The sequence below is a fragment of the Rhinichthys klamathensis genome, unplaced genomic scaffold (assembly GCF_029890125.1).
Source record: "Rhinichthys klamathensis goyatoka isolate OS25496 unplaced genomic scaffold, OSU_Roscu_1.1 h1tg000293l_1, whole genome shotgun sequence".
NCBI classification, from domain to species: domain Eukaryota; kingdom Metazoa; phylum Chordata; class Actinopteri; order Cypriniformes; family Leuciscidae; genus Rhinichthys; species Rhinichthys klamathensis.
Window position 1 is genome coordinate 373935 of NW_026606812.1, and position 13566 is coordinate 387500.

The following is a 13566-nucleotide window of genomic DNA, read 5'->3' on the forward strand; positions in this document are numbered from 1 at the left end:
TAAGCAGAGTGTGTGTGTAATAAGCAGAGTGTGTGTGTAATAAGCAGTGTGTGTGTGTAATAAGCAGAGTGTGTGTGTAATAAGCAGTGTGTGTGTGTAATAAGCAGTGTGTGTGTGTAATAAGCAGAGTGTGTGTGTAATAAGCAGTGTGTGTGTGTGTGTGTGTGTGTGTGTAATAAGCATAGTGTGTGTGTAATAAGCAGAGTGTGTGTGTAATAAGCAGTGTGTGTAAGTGTGTGTGTGTGTGTGTGTGTAATAAGCAGAGTGTGTGTGTAATAAGCAGTGTGTGTGTGTAATAAGCAGTGTGTGTGTGTGTGTGTGTGTGTGTGTGTAATAAGCAGAGTGTGTGTGTAATAAGCAGAGTGTGTTTGTAATAAGCAGTGTGTGTGTGTGTGTGTGTGTGTGTGTGTGTGTGATAAGCAGAGTGTGTGTGTAATAAGCAGAGTGTGTGTGTGTAATAAGCAGTGTGTGTGTGTGTGTGTGTGTGTGTGTGTGTAATAAGCAGAGTGTGTGTGTAATAAGCAGTGTGTGTGTGTGTAATAAGCAGTGTGTGTGTGTGTGTGTGTGTGTGTGTGTGTGTAATAAGCAGTGTGTGTGTAATAAGCAGAGTGTGTTTGTGTAATAAGCAGAGTGTGTTTGTGTAATAAGCAGAGTGTGTGTGTAATAAGCAGAGTGTGTGTGTAATAAGCAGAGTGTGTGTGTGTAATAAGCAGAGTGTATTTGTGTAATAAGCAGAGTGTGTGTGTAATAAGCAGAGTGTGTTTGTGTAATAAGCAGAGTGTGTGTGTAATAAGCAGAGTGTGTGTGTAATAAGCAGTGTGTGTGTGTGTAATAAGCAGAGTATGTTTGTGTAATAAGCAGTGTGTGTGTGTAATAAGCAGTGTGTGTGTGTGTGTGTAATAAGCAGAGTGTGTGTGTAATAAGCAGTGTGTGTGTGTGTGTGTGTGTGTGTGTGTAATAAGCAGAGTGTGTGTGTAATAAGCAGTGTGTGTGTGTGTATGTGTGTGTAATAAGCAGAGTGTGTGTGTAATAAGCAGTGTGTGTGTGTGTGTGTAATAAGCAGAGTGTGTGTGTAATAAGCAGTGTGTGTGTGTGTGTAATAAGCAGTGTGTGTTTGTGTGTGTGTGTGTGTAATAAGCAGAGTGTGTGTGTAATAAGCAGAGTGTGTTTGTGTAATAAGCAGAGTGTGTTTGTGTAATAAGCAGAGTGTGTTTGTGTAATAAGCAGAGTGTGTGTGTGTAATAAGCAGAGTGTGTGTGTGTGTGTAATAAGCAGAGTATGTTTGTGTAATAATCAGAGTGTGTGTGTGTGTGTGTGTGTGTAATAAGCAGTGTGTGTGTGTGCGTGTGTGTGTGTGTAATAAGCAGAGTGTGTGTGTAATAAGCAGAGTGTGTTTGTGTAATAAGCAGAGTGTGTGTGTGATAAGCAGAGTGTGTGTGTAATAAGCAGAGTGTGTGTGTGTAATAAGCAGAGTGTGTGTGTAATAAGCAGAGTGTGTGTGTAATAAGCAGTGTGTGTGTGTAATAAGCAGAGTGTGTTTGTGTAATAAGCAGAGTGTGTGTGTAATAAGCAGTGTGTGTGTGTGTGTGTGTAATAAGCAGAGTGTGTGTGTAATAAGCAGTGTGTGTGTGTAATAAGCAGTGTGTGTGTGTGTGTGTGTGTAATAAGCAGAGTGTGTGTGTAATAAGCAGTGTGTGTGTAATAAGCAGTGTGTGTGTAATAAGCAGTGTGTGTTTGTAATAAGCAGTGTGTGTGTGTGTGTGTGTGTAATAAGCAGAGTGTGTGTGTAATAAGCAGTGTGTGTAATAAGCAGTGTGTGTTTGTAATAAGTAGAGTGTGTGTGTAATAAGCAGAGTGTGTGTAATAAGCAGAGTGTGTGTAATAAGCAGAGTGTGTGTAATAAGCAGAGTGTGTGTAATAAGCAGTGTGTGTGTAATAAGCAGAGTGTGTGTAATAAGCAGAGTGTGTGTAATAAGCAGAGTGTGTGTAATAAGCAGAGTGTGTGTAATAAGCAGAGTGTGTGTAATAAGCAGAGTGTGTGTAATAAGCAGTGTGTGTGTAATAAGCAGAGTGTGTGTAATAAGCAGAGTGTGTGTAATAAGCAGTGTGTGTGTAATAAGCAGAGTGTGTGTAATAAGCAGTGTGTGTTTGTAATAAGCAGTGTGTGTGTGTGTGTGTGTGTGTGTGTAATAAGCAGAGTGTGTGTGTAATAAGCAGTGTGTGTAATAAGCAGTGTGTGTTTGTAATAAGTAGAGTGTGTGTGTAATAAGCAGAGTGTGTGTAATAAGCAGAGTGTGTGTAATAAGCAGAGTGTGTGTAATAAGCAGAGTGTGTGTAATAAGCAGAGTGTGTGTAATAAGCAGAGTGTGTGTAATAAGCAGAGTGTGTGTAATAAGCAGAGTGTGTGTAATAAGCAGAGTGTGTGTGTAATAAGCAGTGTGTGTGTAATAAGCAGAGTGTGTGTAATAAGCAGAGTGTGTGTGTAATAAGCAGTGTGTGTAATAAGCAGTGTGTGTTTGTAATAAGTAGAGTGTGTGTGTAATAAGCAGAGTGTGTGTAATAAGCAGAGTGTGTGTAATAAGCAGAGTGTGTGTAATAAGCAGAGTGTGTGTAATAAGCAGAGTGTGTGTGTAATAAGCAGAGTGTGTGTAATAAGCAGAGTGTGTGTAATAAGCAGAGTGTGTGTAATAAGCAGAGTGTGTGTAATAAGCAGAGTGTGTGTAATAAGCAGAGTGTGTGTAATAAGCAGAGTCTGTGTAATAAGCACTGTGTACGCACGTTGTGGACCCGCCTATAGGCACACATTACTAACATGCTCTTTAAATAACAAACAAAATATTGCGCCATTGACTTTACACCAGGTCTCAGTTGGTCAACGGCTCTGTCTTTTTCAGTTCCTCAAAATAGCAACGCTCCATCAATGCTCCTGAACACACACTCGTTCTCAGGCCAGCAGCTCACGGGCGCACAGTTGGGCGCAAATGCATTTGCTATTTAAACAACGTGAAGCAAGGACGTGAAAATGAAAACTGCGTCGGGCTGAAACTAGCAGAACACACTCGCGTCGCGCCGGCGCTGCATTGTACCGGGTGTAATATAAGCCCCTATAATTTCTGACCCCATCAGCAGATATTTTCAGAAATCAAAACTCGATATCTCCAGTCATTTTGCTTCTCCAGTAAATGTATCTAGATTTAAGAATGTTAAGAACGTTTTTTTTTTTTTTTTTTTAGTGCAACAAACACTTCACACAGCAAAAACAGCCTCAATCTCTGTCATTTTGCTTCTCCACTTAATATATCTTGATTTAAGAATGTTTAGATATTTGAACTGGAAAACCAGACAGAAACACCAAGGAAGCACTCACTGCTGTAGGAGATGTTGAAGCCTCGGCCGGACATCGAGTGGTCGGCCTGGAACTCCAGCTGGATGATGTTAGAGTTGCTGGTGAGATGTGAAGGCACCTCGGCCCCGGAGAAGCGTCCCAACACCAGCGCCTCCACCAGATCCCCGTCCCGCACCGTCAGCGAGTCGTACGGGGGCTCCAGGTCGAAGTCGTTGAAGGCCAGATGGATTCGGCTGCCCGGCTCAGTGATGATCAGCCACACACAGTTCAGGTTGTTCCCGTATCCCTCGGGATAATCCGGAGACAGAACGGTTCCCATCGCAGCCGTGAAGTTGGACATACAGGGAACTAAGAGACGGATGGTTAAGAGCAGAAAAGATTTGAGCATGAACATTTTTTTCAAAATAGAGTTATTCTCTATATCAGAGTCAGTGTTTCTGAACTCCTGAAACGCCTCCATTGTAGTCTCGAGTTTCTTCCGGGAACGAACACGTCACAATATTCCTCATTATAATAATTCATACGCAGAATAAAGGGGCGGGGCCTGGTTGAGTTAGTTAGTAGTGTGTTAAACTGGCGGTTATGGGAAGGGGCGGGACATTTCCCAAACACACTCGAAGCGCTCGACCAATCACAACACACTGCTCCAGCCGACCAATCAGAGCACAGTGTGCTTTCAGAAGGAGGGGCTTCATAGAGACAGGAAGTAAACAGAGCGTTACTGACAGACTGGGAAGAGAGGAGCCGCAACAATGGAGAATATGAGGAGAATAATCAACATTAATGCATTAAAACCTGCTCTAGTAGAGCTTAAAATCATATTGAAATAGCTTTGCTCTTTAGTACAACGGAGCTGTTTAGTTGTTAATCTCCAAGAGAATTGTCATCTTATCATATTGATGAGCGCAGCTGTCCTTTAGAGTCTGTCAGCCATGTTTAACGGCGCAGAATTTGCTTTGTTTACACACACTGGCATAAAGCTGGGGTTTAATTAGTCCGACCTCTTGACATCGTTTCATTTAGACTTGTGTTTCACAGACTCTAAGAGATTCGGTGCTCATAATGAGCCGGCGAGGATGGAGAACTGTGGTCCTAAATTATTTCCTGAATGCACAAGTACTAATGTACCTGAAGAGAGCTAAACGTCTGTGCACCAGGAGAAGCTGGCAGGAAAATTACATCATGGCAACACAAATCAGCGACGTCCATGTTATGATTACTTAAATGCACTTCACATAGTAATTATGACTTCCAAGCTGACTTGACTTTCAACTCTTGTCAGAATGATCATATATATATATATATATATTTTCAGCAAAGATCCTATTTCAAAGAAAACTTTCTAATCATCAAAAATAAAATGTATGACAGTTTCTACAAAAATATGAAGATATTTTTAACACTGATAATAATCATAAATGTTTCTTGAGCATCAGATCCTCATATTAGAGTGATTTCTGAAGGATCATGTGACACTGAAGACTGGAGTAATGATGCTGAAAACTCAGCTTTGATCACAGGAATAAATTACACTTTACTGTATATTCACACAGAAAACAGCTGATTTACATTTTAATAATATTTAGCAATTTTTACTGTATTTTTACTCAAAGAAATGCAGTCTTGGTGAGCAGAAGAGACTTCAAAAACAATTCATCATGGTATTGCTACTTGATATTGACAAACATGGTATTCATCATTGTGTCCAAAACATGATATTAAAAACAGATTCTGCCACCATCCAAGTGGTTCTGATCATAATTAAGTTTTAATTGTGGGTGTTAACCGCATAATTTAGTTTTATGGAAATTGTTAATGAAGAACAGTGATCACACTGCCCAGAAAATACTACTCACTTAGCCAGTTAATGAAGCAACAGGCTTGTGTGAAAAGACAACATTTCCCATCATTCTCTGTGGCAGAATGCAAATGATGGAAGGCATAAAGCATCGATTATGCACTTAATGTGCATTCTTTGCTCTTCATTTTGTTGCATTAGCACTTAAAAAGCTTCTAGTCTGAGAGAAAGAAAAATGAAATTGCTCAATTTAGTCCAACTAAAATAACACAGATCACATCATCATTACGACTTCTGAAATTTATGTGTGTTTTTTTAAATGGTTTTAGTTTTAGTTAATCATAATGCCTGCTAATATGGCTCGGTTTTTTGAAACTTTTGATATACATCATTTTCATCAGCTCGAATTTCGGCCTCTACTTCATGCAATGCCATGTGTGACTTCAGAAGACTTGGAAGTACTTTTATGGTACATTTTTGGAGCTTGGCAGTATAAATCATGCTTTACATTCATTGCAATGACAAGAGAAACTAGAAGAGTAACATTTGATGACACACTTTGATTGTTGGCTTGACAAAGCCAGGTCTGAAAGTTTAAAATAACTTTGAAAAAGTTTTAATCTGAGAAAGTAAAAAAAGAAAGTTATTAGCATGTTTTAGCATGTTGCTAACATGAATTAGCATGTTGCTAGCATGATTAGCATGTTACTAGCATGATTTAACAAGTAGCTAACATGAAATAACGCATTGCTAGCATGAATTAGCACAATGCTAGCATAAATTAAAACTTCACTATTAAACTTTTGGAACATCGCTGGTTTATTACCATGTTGCTAGAATGTTATATCACGTTGATTGCATGAAATAGGATGTTGTTATGATTTAACATGTTGCTCACATGTTTTATCACATTGCAAACGTGAATTAACACGTTACTAGCATGATTTAGCATGTTTGAACACATTGCCAACATGGATTAACATGTTACTAGCATCTTTAACATGTTGTTAACATGATTTATCACATTGCTAACACGAACTAGCATGCAGCTAGCATGTTTTATCACATTGTTAACCTGATTGCTAACATGCATATTTCAAAATTTGCATGTTTCTAACATGTTTAAGCATGTTGCTAACATTACTTAGCATTTTGCTAGCATATTTTAACATGTCGCTTGGATGTATTAGCATATTGCAAACATTAATTAACATTTTGCTAACATGATTTAACATGTTGTTAACATGAATTAGCACATTGCTAGCATGAATTAGCACATTGCTAAAATGAATTAGCGCATTGCTAGAATAAATTAGCATTTTGCTAACATGAATTAACACGTCGCTAGCTTGTTTTAGCACATTGTTGGCATGATTAACATGTTGTTTGATGAATGAATAGCCATTGAATAAGCATAAATAATCATTTTGCTAAAATGTTTTAACACATTGCTAACATGAATTAACAGGTTTTAACACATTGCTAACATAAATTACCATGTTGACTTAAATTAACATGTTTTAGCATAATATTAGCATGTTTCTAGCATGAATTAACATGTTTGAACACATTGCCAACATGGATTAGCATGTTGCTAGCATGTTTTAGCATATTTTGCTAACATGATTTATCACATTGCTATCATGAATTAGCATGTCACTAGCATGTTTTAAGCTAGTTGTTAGGTATTGATAGTGATAGGTACGTAGTAGGTGAAGCGAGTTATCGTAATGATGATGTAGAGACTCACATATACAGATAGGGATGTTTGCAGATCACTGATTGTTATTCTGATGTTAACATGAATTAGCATGTTGTTAACATGTTTTAGCATTTTGTTAGCATGAATTAACATGTTTCTAACATGAATTAGCATTTTGCTAACAAGATTTAGCATTATGGTAGCATGTTTTAACATGTTTTAACATGTTTTTAACAAGATTTATCACATTGCTATCATGAATTAGCATTTTGCTATAGATAATAATGATGTAGAGACTCACATATACAGATAGGGATGTTTGCAGATCACTGATTGTTGTTCTGATGTTAACATGAATTAGCATGTTGTAGCATTTTGTTAGCATGCATTAACATGTTTTTAACATGAATTAGCATTTTGCTAGCATGATTTAGCATTATGATAGCATGTTTTAACATATTTTAGCATGTTATTAACAAGATTTATCACATTGCTATCATGAATTAGCATTTTGCTAGATAATAATGATGATGTAGAGACTCACATATACAGATAGGGATGTTTGCAGACCACTGATTGTTGTTCTGACAGGAAATCATCCGTTCTCCGATGAGCTCGAACCCGAACTGGCACTCGAAGCGCAGAACGTCCCCGTTGGAGAAGCCGGCGCCCTCGCGGAGTCCGTACAGAGGGATCCCGGGATCCCCGCAACTTTCCTTGTCGATTTCTGTCGGGAGGCGAGAGAAACCACAGTGAAGCTTCTGATGCGGTGGAGTGGTTTATGAGAGAACAGACTCACCTTTATAGTTGATCTTAAAGCCGATAGAGCCCACGCTTTCATCCGACTGCAGATGAAGCCACATCTGATGGGTCATGCTGACGATGAGGTCCGGGACGAAGCTGCCAGTTAACCTGCCAGTGCAGAATAACAGTCTTAGAGTTGGGAATCATAAAACGATTCAATGGAATCGAATACTTGAGGTCAGGAATCGGATACTTGGTATAAAATAAAAATTTCGCTTCCTCTTATCGATTCCTTTTTGAGTATTTCAATAGGACTTTAAACTATTCAGAAAACTGTTTTCTGTGCTACACGTGTATCAGTATATTGGACCCGTGCAGCTCTTAAAGTGACAGCACTAATATTCCTGCTGCCGTCTCTATAATAACTCTAATCAAACAACAAAAGACAAGGAGAAAACTCACTCGTTCTTGACTGAATCACTTTTGTAACTATTTGTAATGTATATTTTATTTATAAAGTGCAGTGTTATTTTACATTTGATTTCAGTTTCTGAACACCTGAAAATCTTAATACCGTTTATTTCAATCGCATCTTTGTTCTGTTGTATCTATTTGTTGCGATTGCTAATTTTTTATTTGTTTTGTTTTTTTATAACTGAGTGTTTACTTGTCTTTAATAATGCTTGAAGCTTATATTAGTTTGGCTAGTTGTTTTTCTATGGTGTTTTTAAACCACAGGCAAACGCTCCTTGCGTTAGTGTTCTTTAACCTGTTGATTTGTGTTCAGCTAAAATTAAATGTTTTGTAATAAGACTAAATGTGAATGATATCTAAGATTTTTTTTTACCTTATTGGAATCGAAATTAGGTATCGATAAGCAGAATCGAAATCAGAATCGGAATCGTTAAAATTCAAACGATACCCAACACTAGTTGCATTCTTGTTGGTTTGTTTATGCCGATACGCTGAGGATTGAAGCGCCTTGTGGTTGTTGATCAAGTGATAGCAGATATTAAGCAGACAGCTACTGATACTCGAATGACTGATAAAAAAGTGGGTAACACTTTACTTGAATGGGTGTCCATAAGACTGACATGACACCTTCATAATCATATATGAAGGAGGGTTTATGCATGTTTATGACAACTGTCATTAAGTGTCATTTGCTCAATTATGACATTTTTAATGCAAATATGACATTGTTTGAGATGTGTTTGTTATGACACCTTGACATAAACCAATACATCATAACCTGTCAGTGTCTTTGTCACGACAACTTGACATTACTAAGACAACACAACCTGTCATAAACATGACATAGCAGATTAATGATCAAACTTAAGAAAGCACTTAGCTTTATGGGTTAACATTACATTAAACTGTCATGTGGTTGGTTTTGACATTGGCTGTCATGAGGCATTATAACTGTGTCATGAATATTTTTCTTGACTTCAACTACAGTGGTACACATTTCATTTGTCATTAAAATGTTATAAAGGTCTCATGACAGCCAATGTCAAAACCAACCACATGACAGTTTAATGTAATGTTAACCATAAAGCTCAGTGCTTTCTTAAGTTTGATCATTAATCTGCTATGTAATGTTTATGACATAATTAAGACAGTCATGACAAAGACACTGACAGGTTATGATGTATTGGTTTATGTCAAGGTGTCATAACAAAGACATCTCAAACAATGTCATATTTGCATTCAAAATGTTATAATTGAGCGAGTGACACTTAATGACAGTCGTCATAAACATGAATAAACCCTCCTTCATATTAATGACGTGTCATGTCATGATTATGAATGTGTCGTGTCAGTCTTATGCACACCCCTTCAAGTAAAGTGTTACTGGAAATTGTATTGTTTAATGGTTGCTCTTTCATAACTCAGGAGACAGATAACAGTTATATTAGTCTTTTCTTCTCTATTGTGAAGTATATCCGAGTGAAACGGCTTACTGTATTCATACACAATGCTATATATTTGGTAGTGCAAGGAGCACTACAGTTCAAACGTTTGGAGTCGGTATTATTTTTTTATATTTCAGGAAAAAAAAATCACTTTTTATGATTGAGTTTGTGCTTCAAATTCATGAAATTAATGTCCGACATCTGAAGTGTCTGTAATTGTTTGTATCAGGAGTGTTTTCAATTTATACGTTACATACTACTTTAATTAAATGTTTCTTAAAATAATAACAGAAATAACTCTGAGTTAAACAAATAATATTTTTTTTTTTAAAACCATTGCAATATACACACTATTCAAAAGTTGGTAATATTTTTAAAATGTTTTTGAAAAAAAGGTTATTCTGCTCACCAAAGCTGCGTTTATTTGATCAAAAATACAGTAAAAATAGCGAAATATTATTCCAATGTAAAACCGCTGTTTTCTATGTGTAATAGCAGCCGTTTCAGCTCCTGTCGCTTTAAATGGGAAAGGAGGTTATTCCTCCATATTGCACATTGCACTTCCTCCCATTCAAAGTAATATGAGTGCACTTTGTGTATATCACTTTGTATATCTAAAGTCTTTGATAAAGCATGATCATAAAAGTAGCAAACCCGTTTGACCGGCATAACCCCTGAGAAAGGCCTTGATTGAGCCTTCGGTGTGTGTGAGTGCTCCGGCGAGAGGCTTTTGTCCTTGAGGAACGCTCGATGGATCCCAGCTGGACACGCGCCAGGCAAATGCGCCAGAAACCAGCGCAGACCATCACCAAAGACACCCGGAGACTCACGCATGACTGGGAGAAGAGCTGGACGGGAAACCGGTTCGTGAGGAGGAAAATATAGCCGGAGGATCTGAGCCTGTGTGTGTTTTTACGGTTTCGTGGCTTTCAAGCTGTTGAAATGAACGGATAGCTTCTGCAAAGCTGAACCAAATGCAAGATAAAACACTCGTAGAGTCTATTAAACTTGGACGTTTTAAATGTAATCATTCAAATATTATGCAGACATGTCCAGACACAGCATGTTACAACGTGTCTCTAACTTAGCATTTCATTTCCCTTCGTCTGTCTGAAATAAAATAAATTTATTCACAAATATCATGTGTGGGTTGTCTGATAGGAATTTTATTTGTTATATATATTTTAATAACGCATATGCATAGTAAATTGTCGGGCAAAACTACATTATGACTTGATGGTGCAGGAAAACCAAGTGGGAAAGAAAAATAAAAATTAAGAAAAGTGACTAAAATAAAATATTCTAGCTGCAAGTCAATGGTCAATGCTAATTACTCAACACTTGAGTAATCATCTTGACTTGTTTTCCAGTTAAAATGTCGAAAAATCCTTAAAGGAAGATCAATTTACTCGAAAAACAAGATTGCATAAGATATTAAAGGCCTTGAATTCAGTTTATATTTCTTACTCCGTTGGCGAATAATTCTTGTTTTTAAGCATGGATTTAATGAAACTTGCTAATAGGGAATATATAGACACACACACACATATATACACACACACACACATATATACACACACACACATATATATATATATATATATATTATATACACACACATACACACACATATATACACACACACACACACACACACACACACACACACACACACACACACATATATAAATATATATACACATATTAACTTCAAGGCCTTAATTTCATATATCTTAATAGCTTTCCCATAGTTTAAGCATGTCGTGTTTCTCAAGTAAATACATCTTGATTTAAGGATGTTTGGATATTTTGATGTTTTTGCCAAGCAATCCACAGCAAAATGTGAATTTCTTTCTTGGTATTTCTGTCTCGTTTTCCATTACAAACATCGAAACATTCTCGAATCAAGATACATTTACTGGAAAAGCAAAAAGACACAAGATATAAAGTCTTGTTTACTGAAAAATGCATCAAAATGAAGTGAGTTTGTGTTTAAAACAAGAACAAATAAAAATGTTTTCGCTTTGAATCAACTTTAAAGTAACAGATATTTGTTCTTGTTTTAAGCAGAAACTCGCTTCATTTTGATGCATTCTTCAGTGAACAAAGACTTCAGTCGTCTTGCGTCTCCAGTAAATGTATCTTGATTTAAGAGTGTTTAACAGGAGTTTGCACTCCTCATAACACACGACTGGAGTAAAGCACTGAATCTTACACTTGTATGATTGTTTTGGAGTCTCCGACCTCTCCACCGTCTCCGACAGTCAGCGTATCGTATCCCAGCTCCAGGTCGAACTCTTCGAAGTTGATCTGAATAACCTGCGGCGGGAAGAAAACCACTGAATTACTAGTACAACTCTTTATTTTTATTTATTAAAGCAGAACATAAGACAAACAAACAGTTAGACGATATCATCCATACAAAACACAAAAAACAGAAAGTATGATGTATTATACGTGTAATTGTGTGAAAGTGTGTGTGTAAAATTGATTTATTTCTTTATTTTGAACATGTAAATACAATAAAAAAAATTAATCAGATAAAGAAAAAAAATAATGGTAAAAAAACTAAATAAAACTCCATACTTTCCAGTACTTAAAAAAACAACTCGATTTACATGTACAAAAAGGAGTAGGAAAATTGTGTTGAGTATGTGTATATCTCTATTATAAGTCTCCTAATATATATATGTAGAACAATGCTCATTATATATAGAATATATAGAATATATATATATATATATATATATATATATATATATATATATATAAGTATTTACAGTAATTAAACAATATATATATATATATATATGTAAAGGAAGAACAGGAAATTAAGAGATGATGAATTGAGAGATGAGGTTGTTGAGAGAGGATGAAAAAAAAGAACTATATATATATACACAATATATATAAGAACTATACTATATATATATATATATATATATATATATATATATATATATATATATGTGTACATAAATTGAAAAATAACAATATATATATATATATATATATATATATATATATATATATAAAACAAAAACTCTGAAAAAAAACCCATCATTAAATATAAATGATAAACACTGTTCTGAAAAAGTTACTGAAAAAGTAACTGTAAAGTCAAAAGTAATGCGTTACTTTATTTACTTGGGAAAAAGTAATCTGATTACATAACTTGCTTTTCACCATGCCTTTTTCATTTAGCTCTGCTACTTTTTAAAATGTTTGTAATATAATAATAATAATAATTGGGAAACTTTTAACCACTGTTGCATGGGAAAAGTTACTTTAATGCGTTTTAATATTGTGATACTCCTTATAAAAGTATCAAATTGCATTGTTTAGTTACTTTTTATGGAAAGTAATGCGCTAATGTAACAATTGAGGACCACTGGACGCAAGTAGTAGTGAGAACTCAAATGCAATTTATTCTAAAATGTGATCAAACATAAAACAAAGGCATGACGAGGTATGGAACTCAAAACAAGAACATAAACTTACACGACATTACAGGAAACATTCAATACTCGACCAAGGACAAACATGAGGGCTCAAATACACAGACTAATGACAAAACAAAGGACACCTGTGAACAATGATCAGACGATTAACCAATGACACGACACGTGGCAGGATCACATGACTAACAGGGAATCACATGACAAGACACAGAAACAAAACCCAAAACGTGACAGCTACATTTCTTTTGCGTTTTTATCAATTTTAAGGAAAATCTGAATCATTTGAAAAAGTAACTGTAAATTCAAAAGTAATGCGTTACTTTAGTTACTTGGAAAAAATATTATAAACAAATATTTACATCAACAAACCATTATAATATGCACAATATTCAAACGTTTAGAGTTAATGCGATTTCATAAATCTTAGAAGTTTCTTCTGCTCAGCAAGGCTGCATTTATTTGATTAAAAATATAGTAAAAATTCTGAAATATTATTACAATGTAAATCAGCTGTTTTCTATGTGAATATACAGTAAAGTGTAATTTATTCCTATGATCAAAGCTGAATTTTCAGCATCATTACTCCAGTCTTCAGT

General features: G+C 35.8%; 1 protein-coding gene across 4 annotated transcripts in view; it reads right to left on the bottom strand.

The window, feature by feature from the left end:
- Positions 1-13566, bottom strand: part of csmd3a (CUB and Sushi multiple domains 3a) — a 423029-nt gene that overhangs the window by 289714 nt on the left and 119749 nt on the right. For all 4 annotated transcript variants that reach the window (XM_056269911.1, XM_056269909.1, XM_056269910.1 and 1 more), the window contains exons 11-14: positions 11725-11828; positions 7646-7758; positions 7391-7573; positions 3368-3694 (exon numbers count right to left, since the gene is read on the bottom strand). In XM_056269911.1, coding sequence (XP_056125886.1) covers positions 3368-3694; positions 7391-7573; positions 7646-7758; positions 11725-11828 — 727 coding nt within the window. The remainder of the gene's footprint in view (positions 1-3367; positions 3695-7390; positions 7574-7645; positions 7759-11724; positions 11829-13566) is intronic.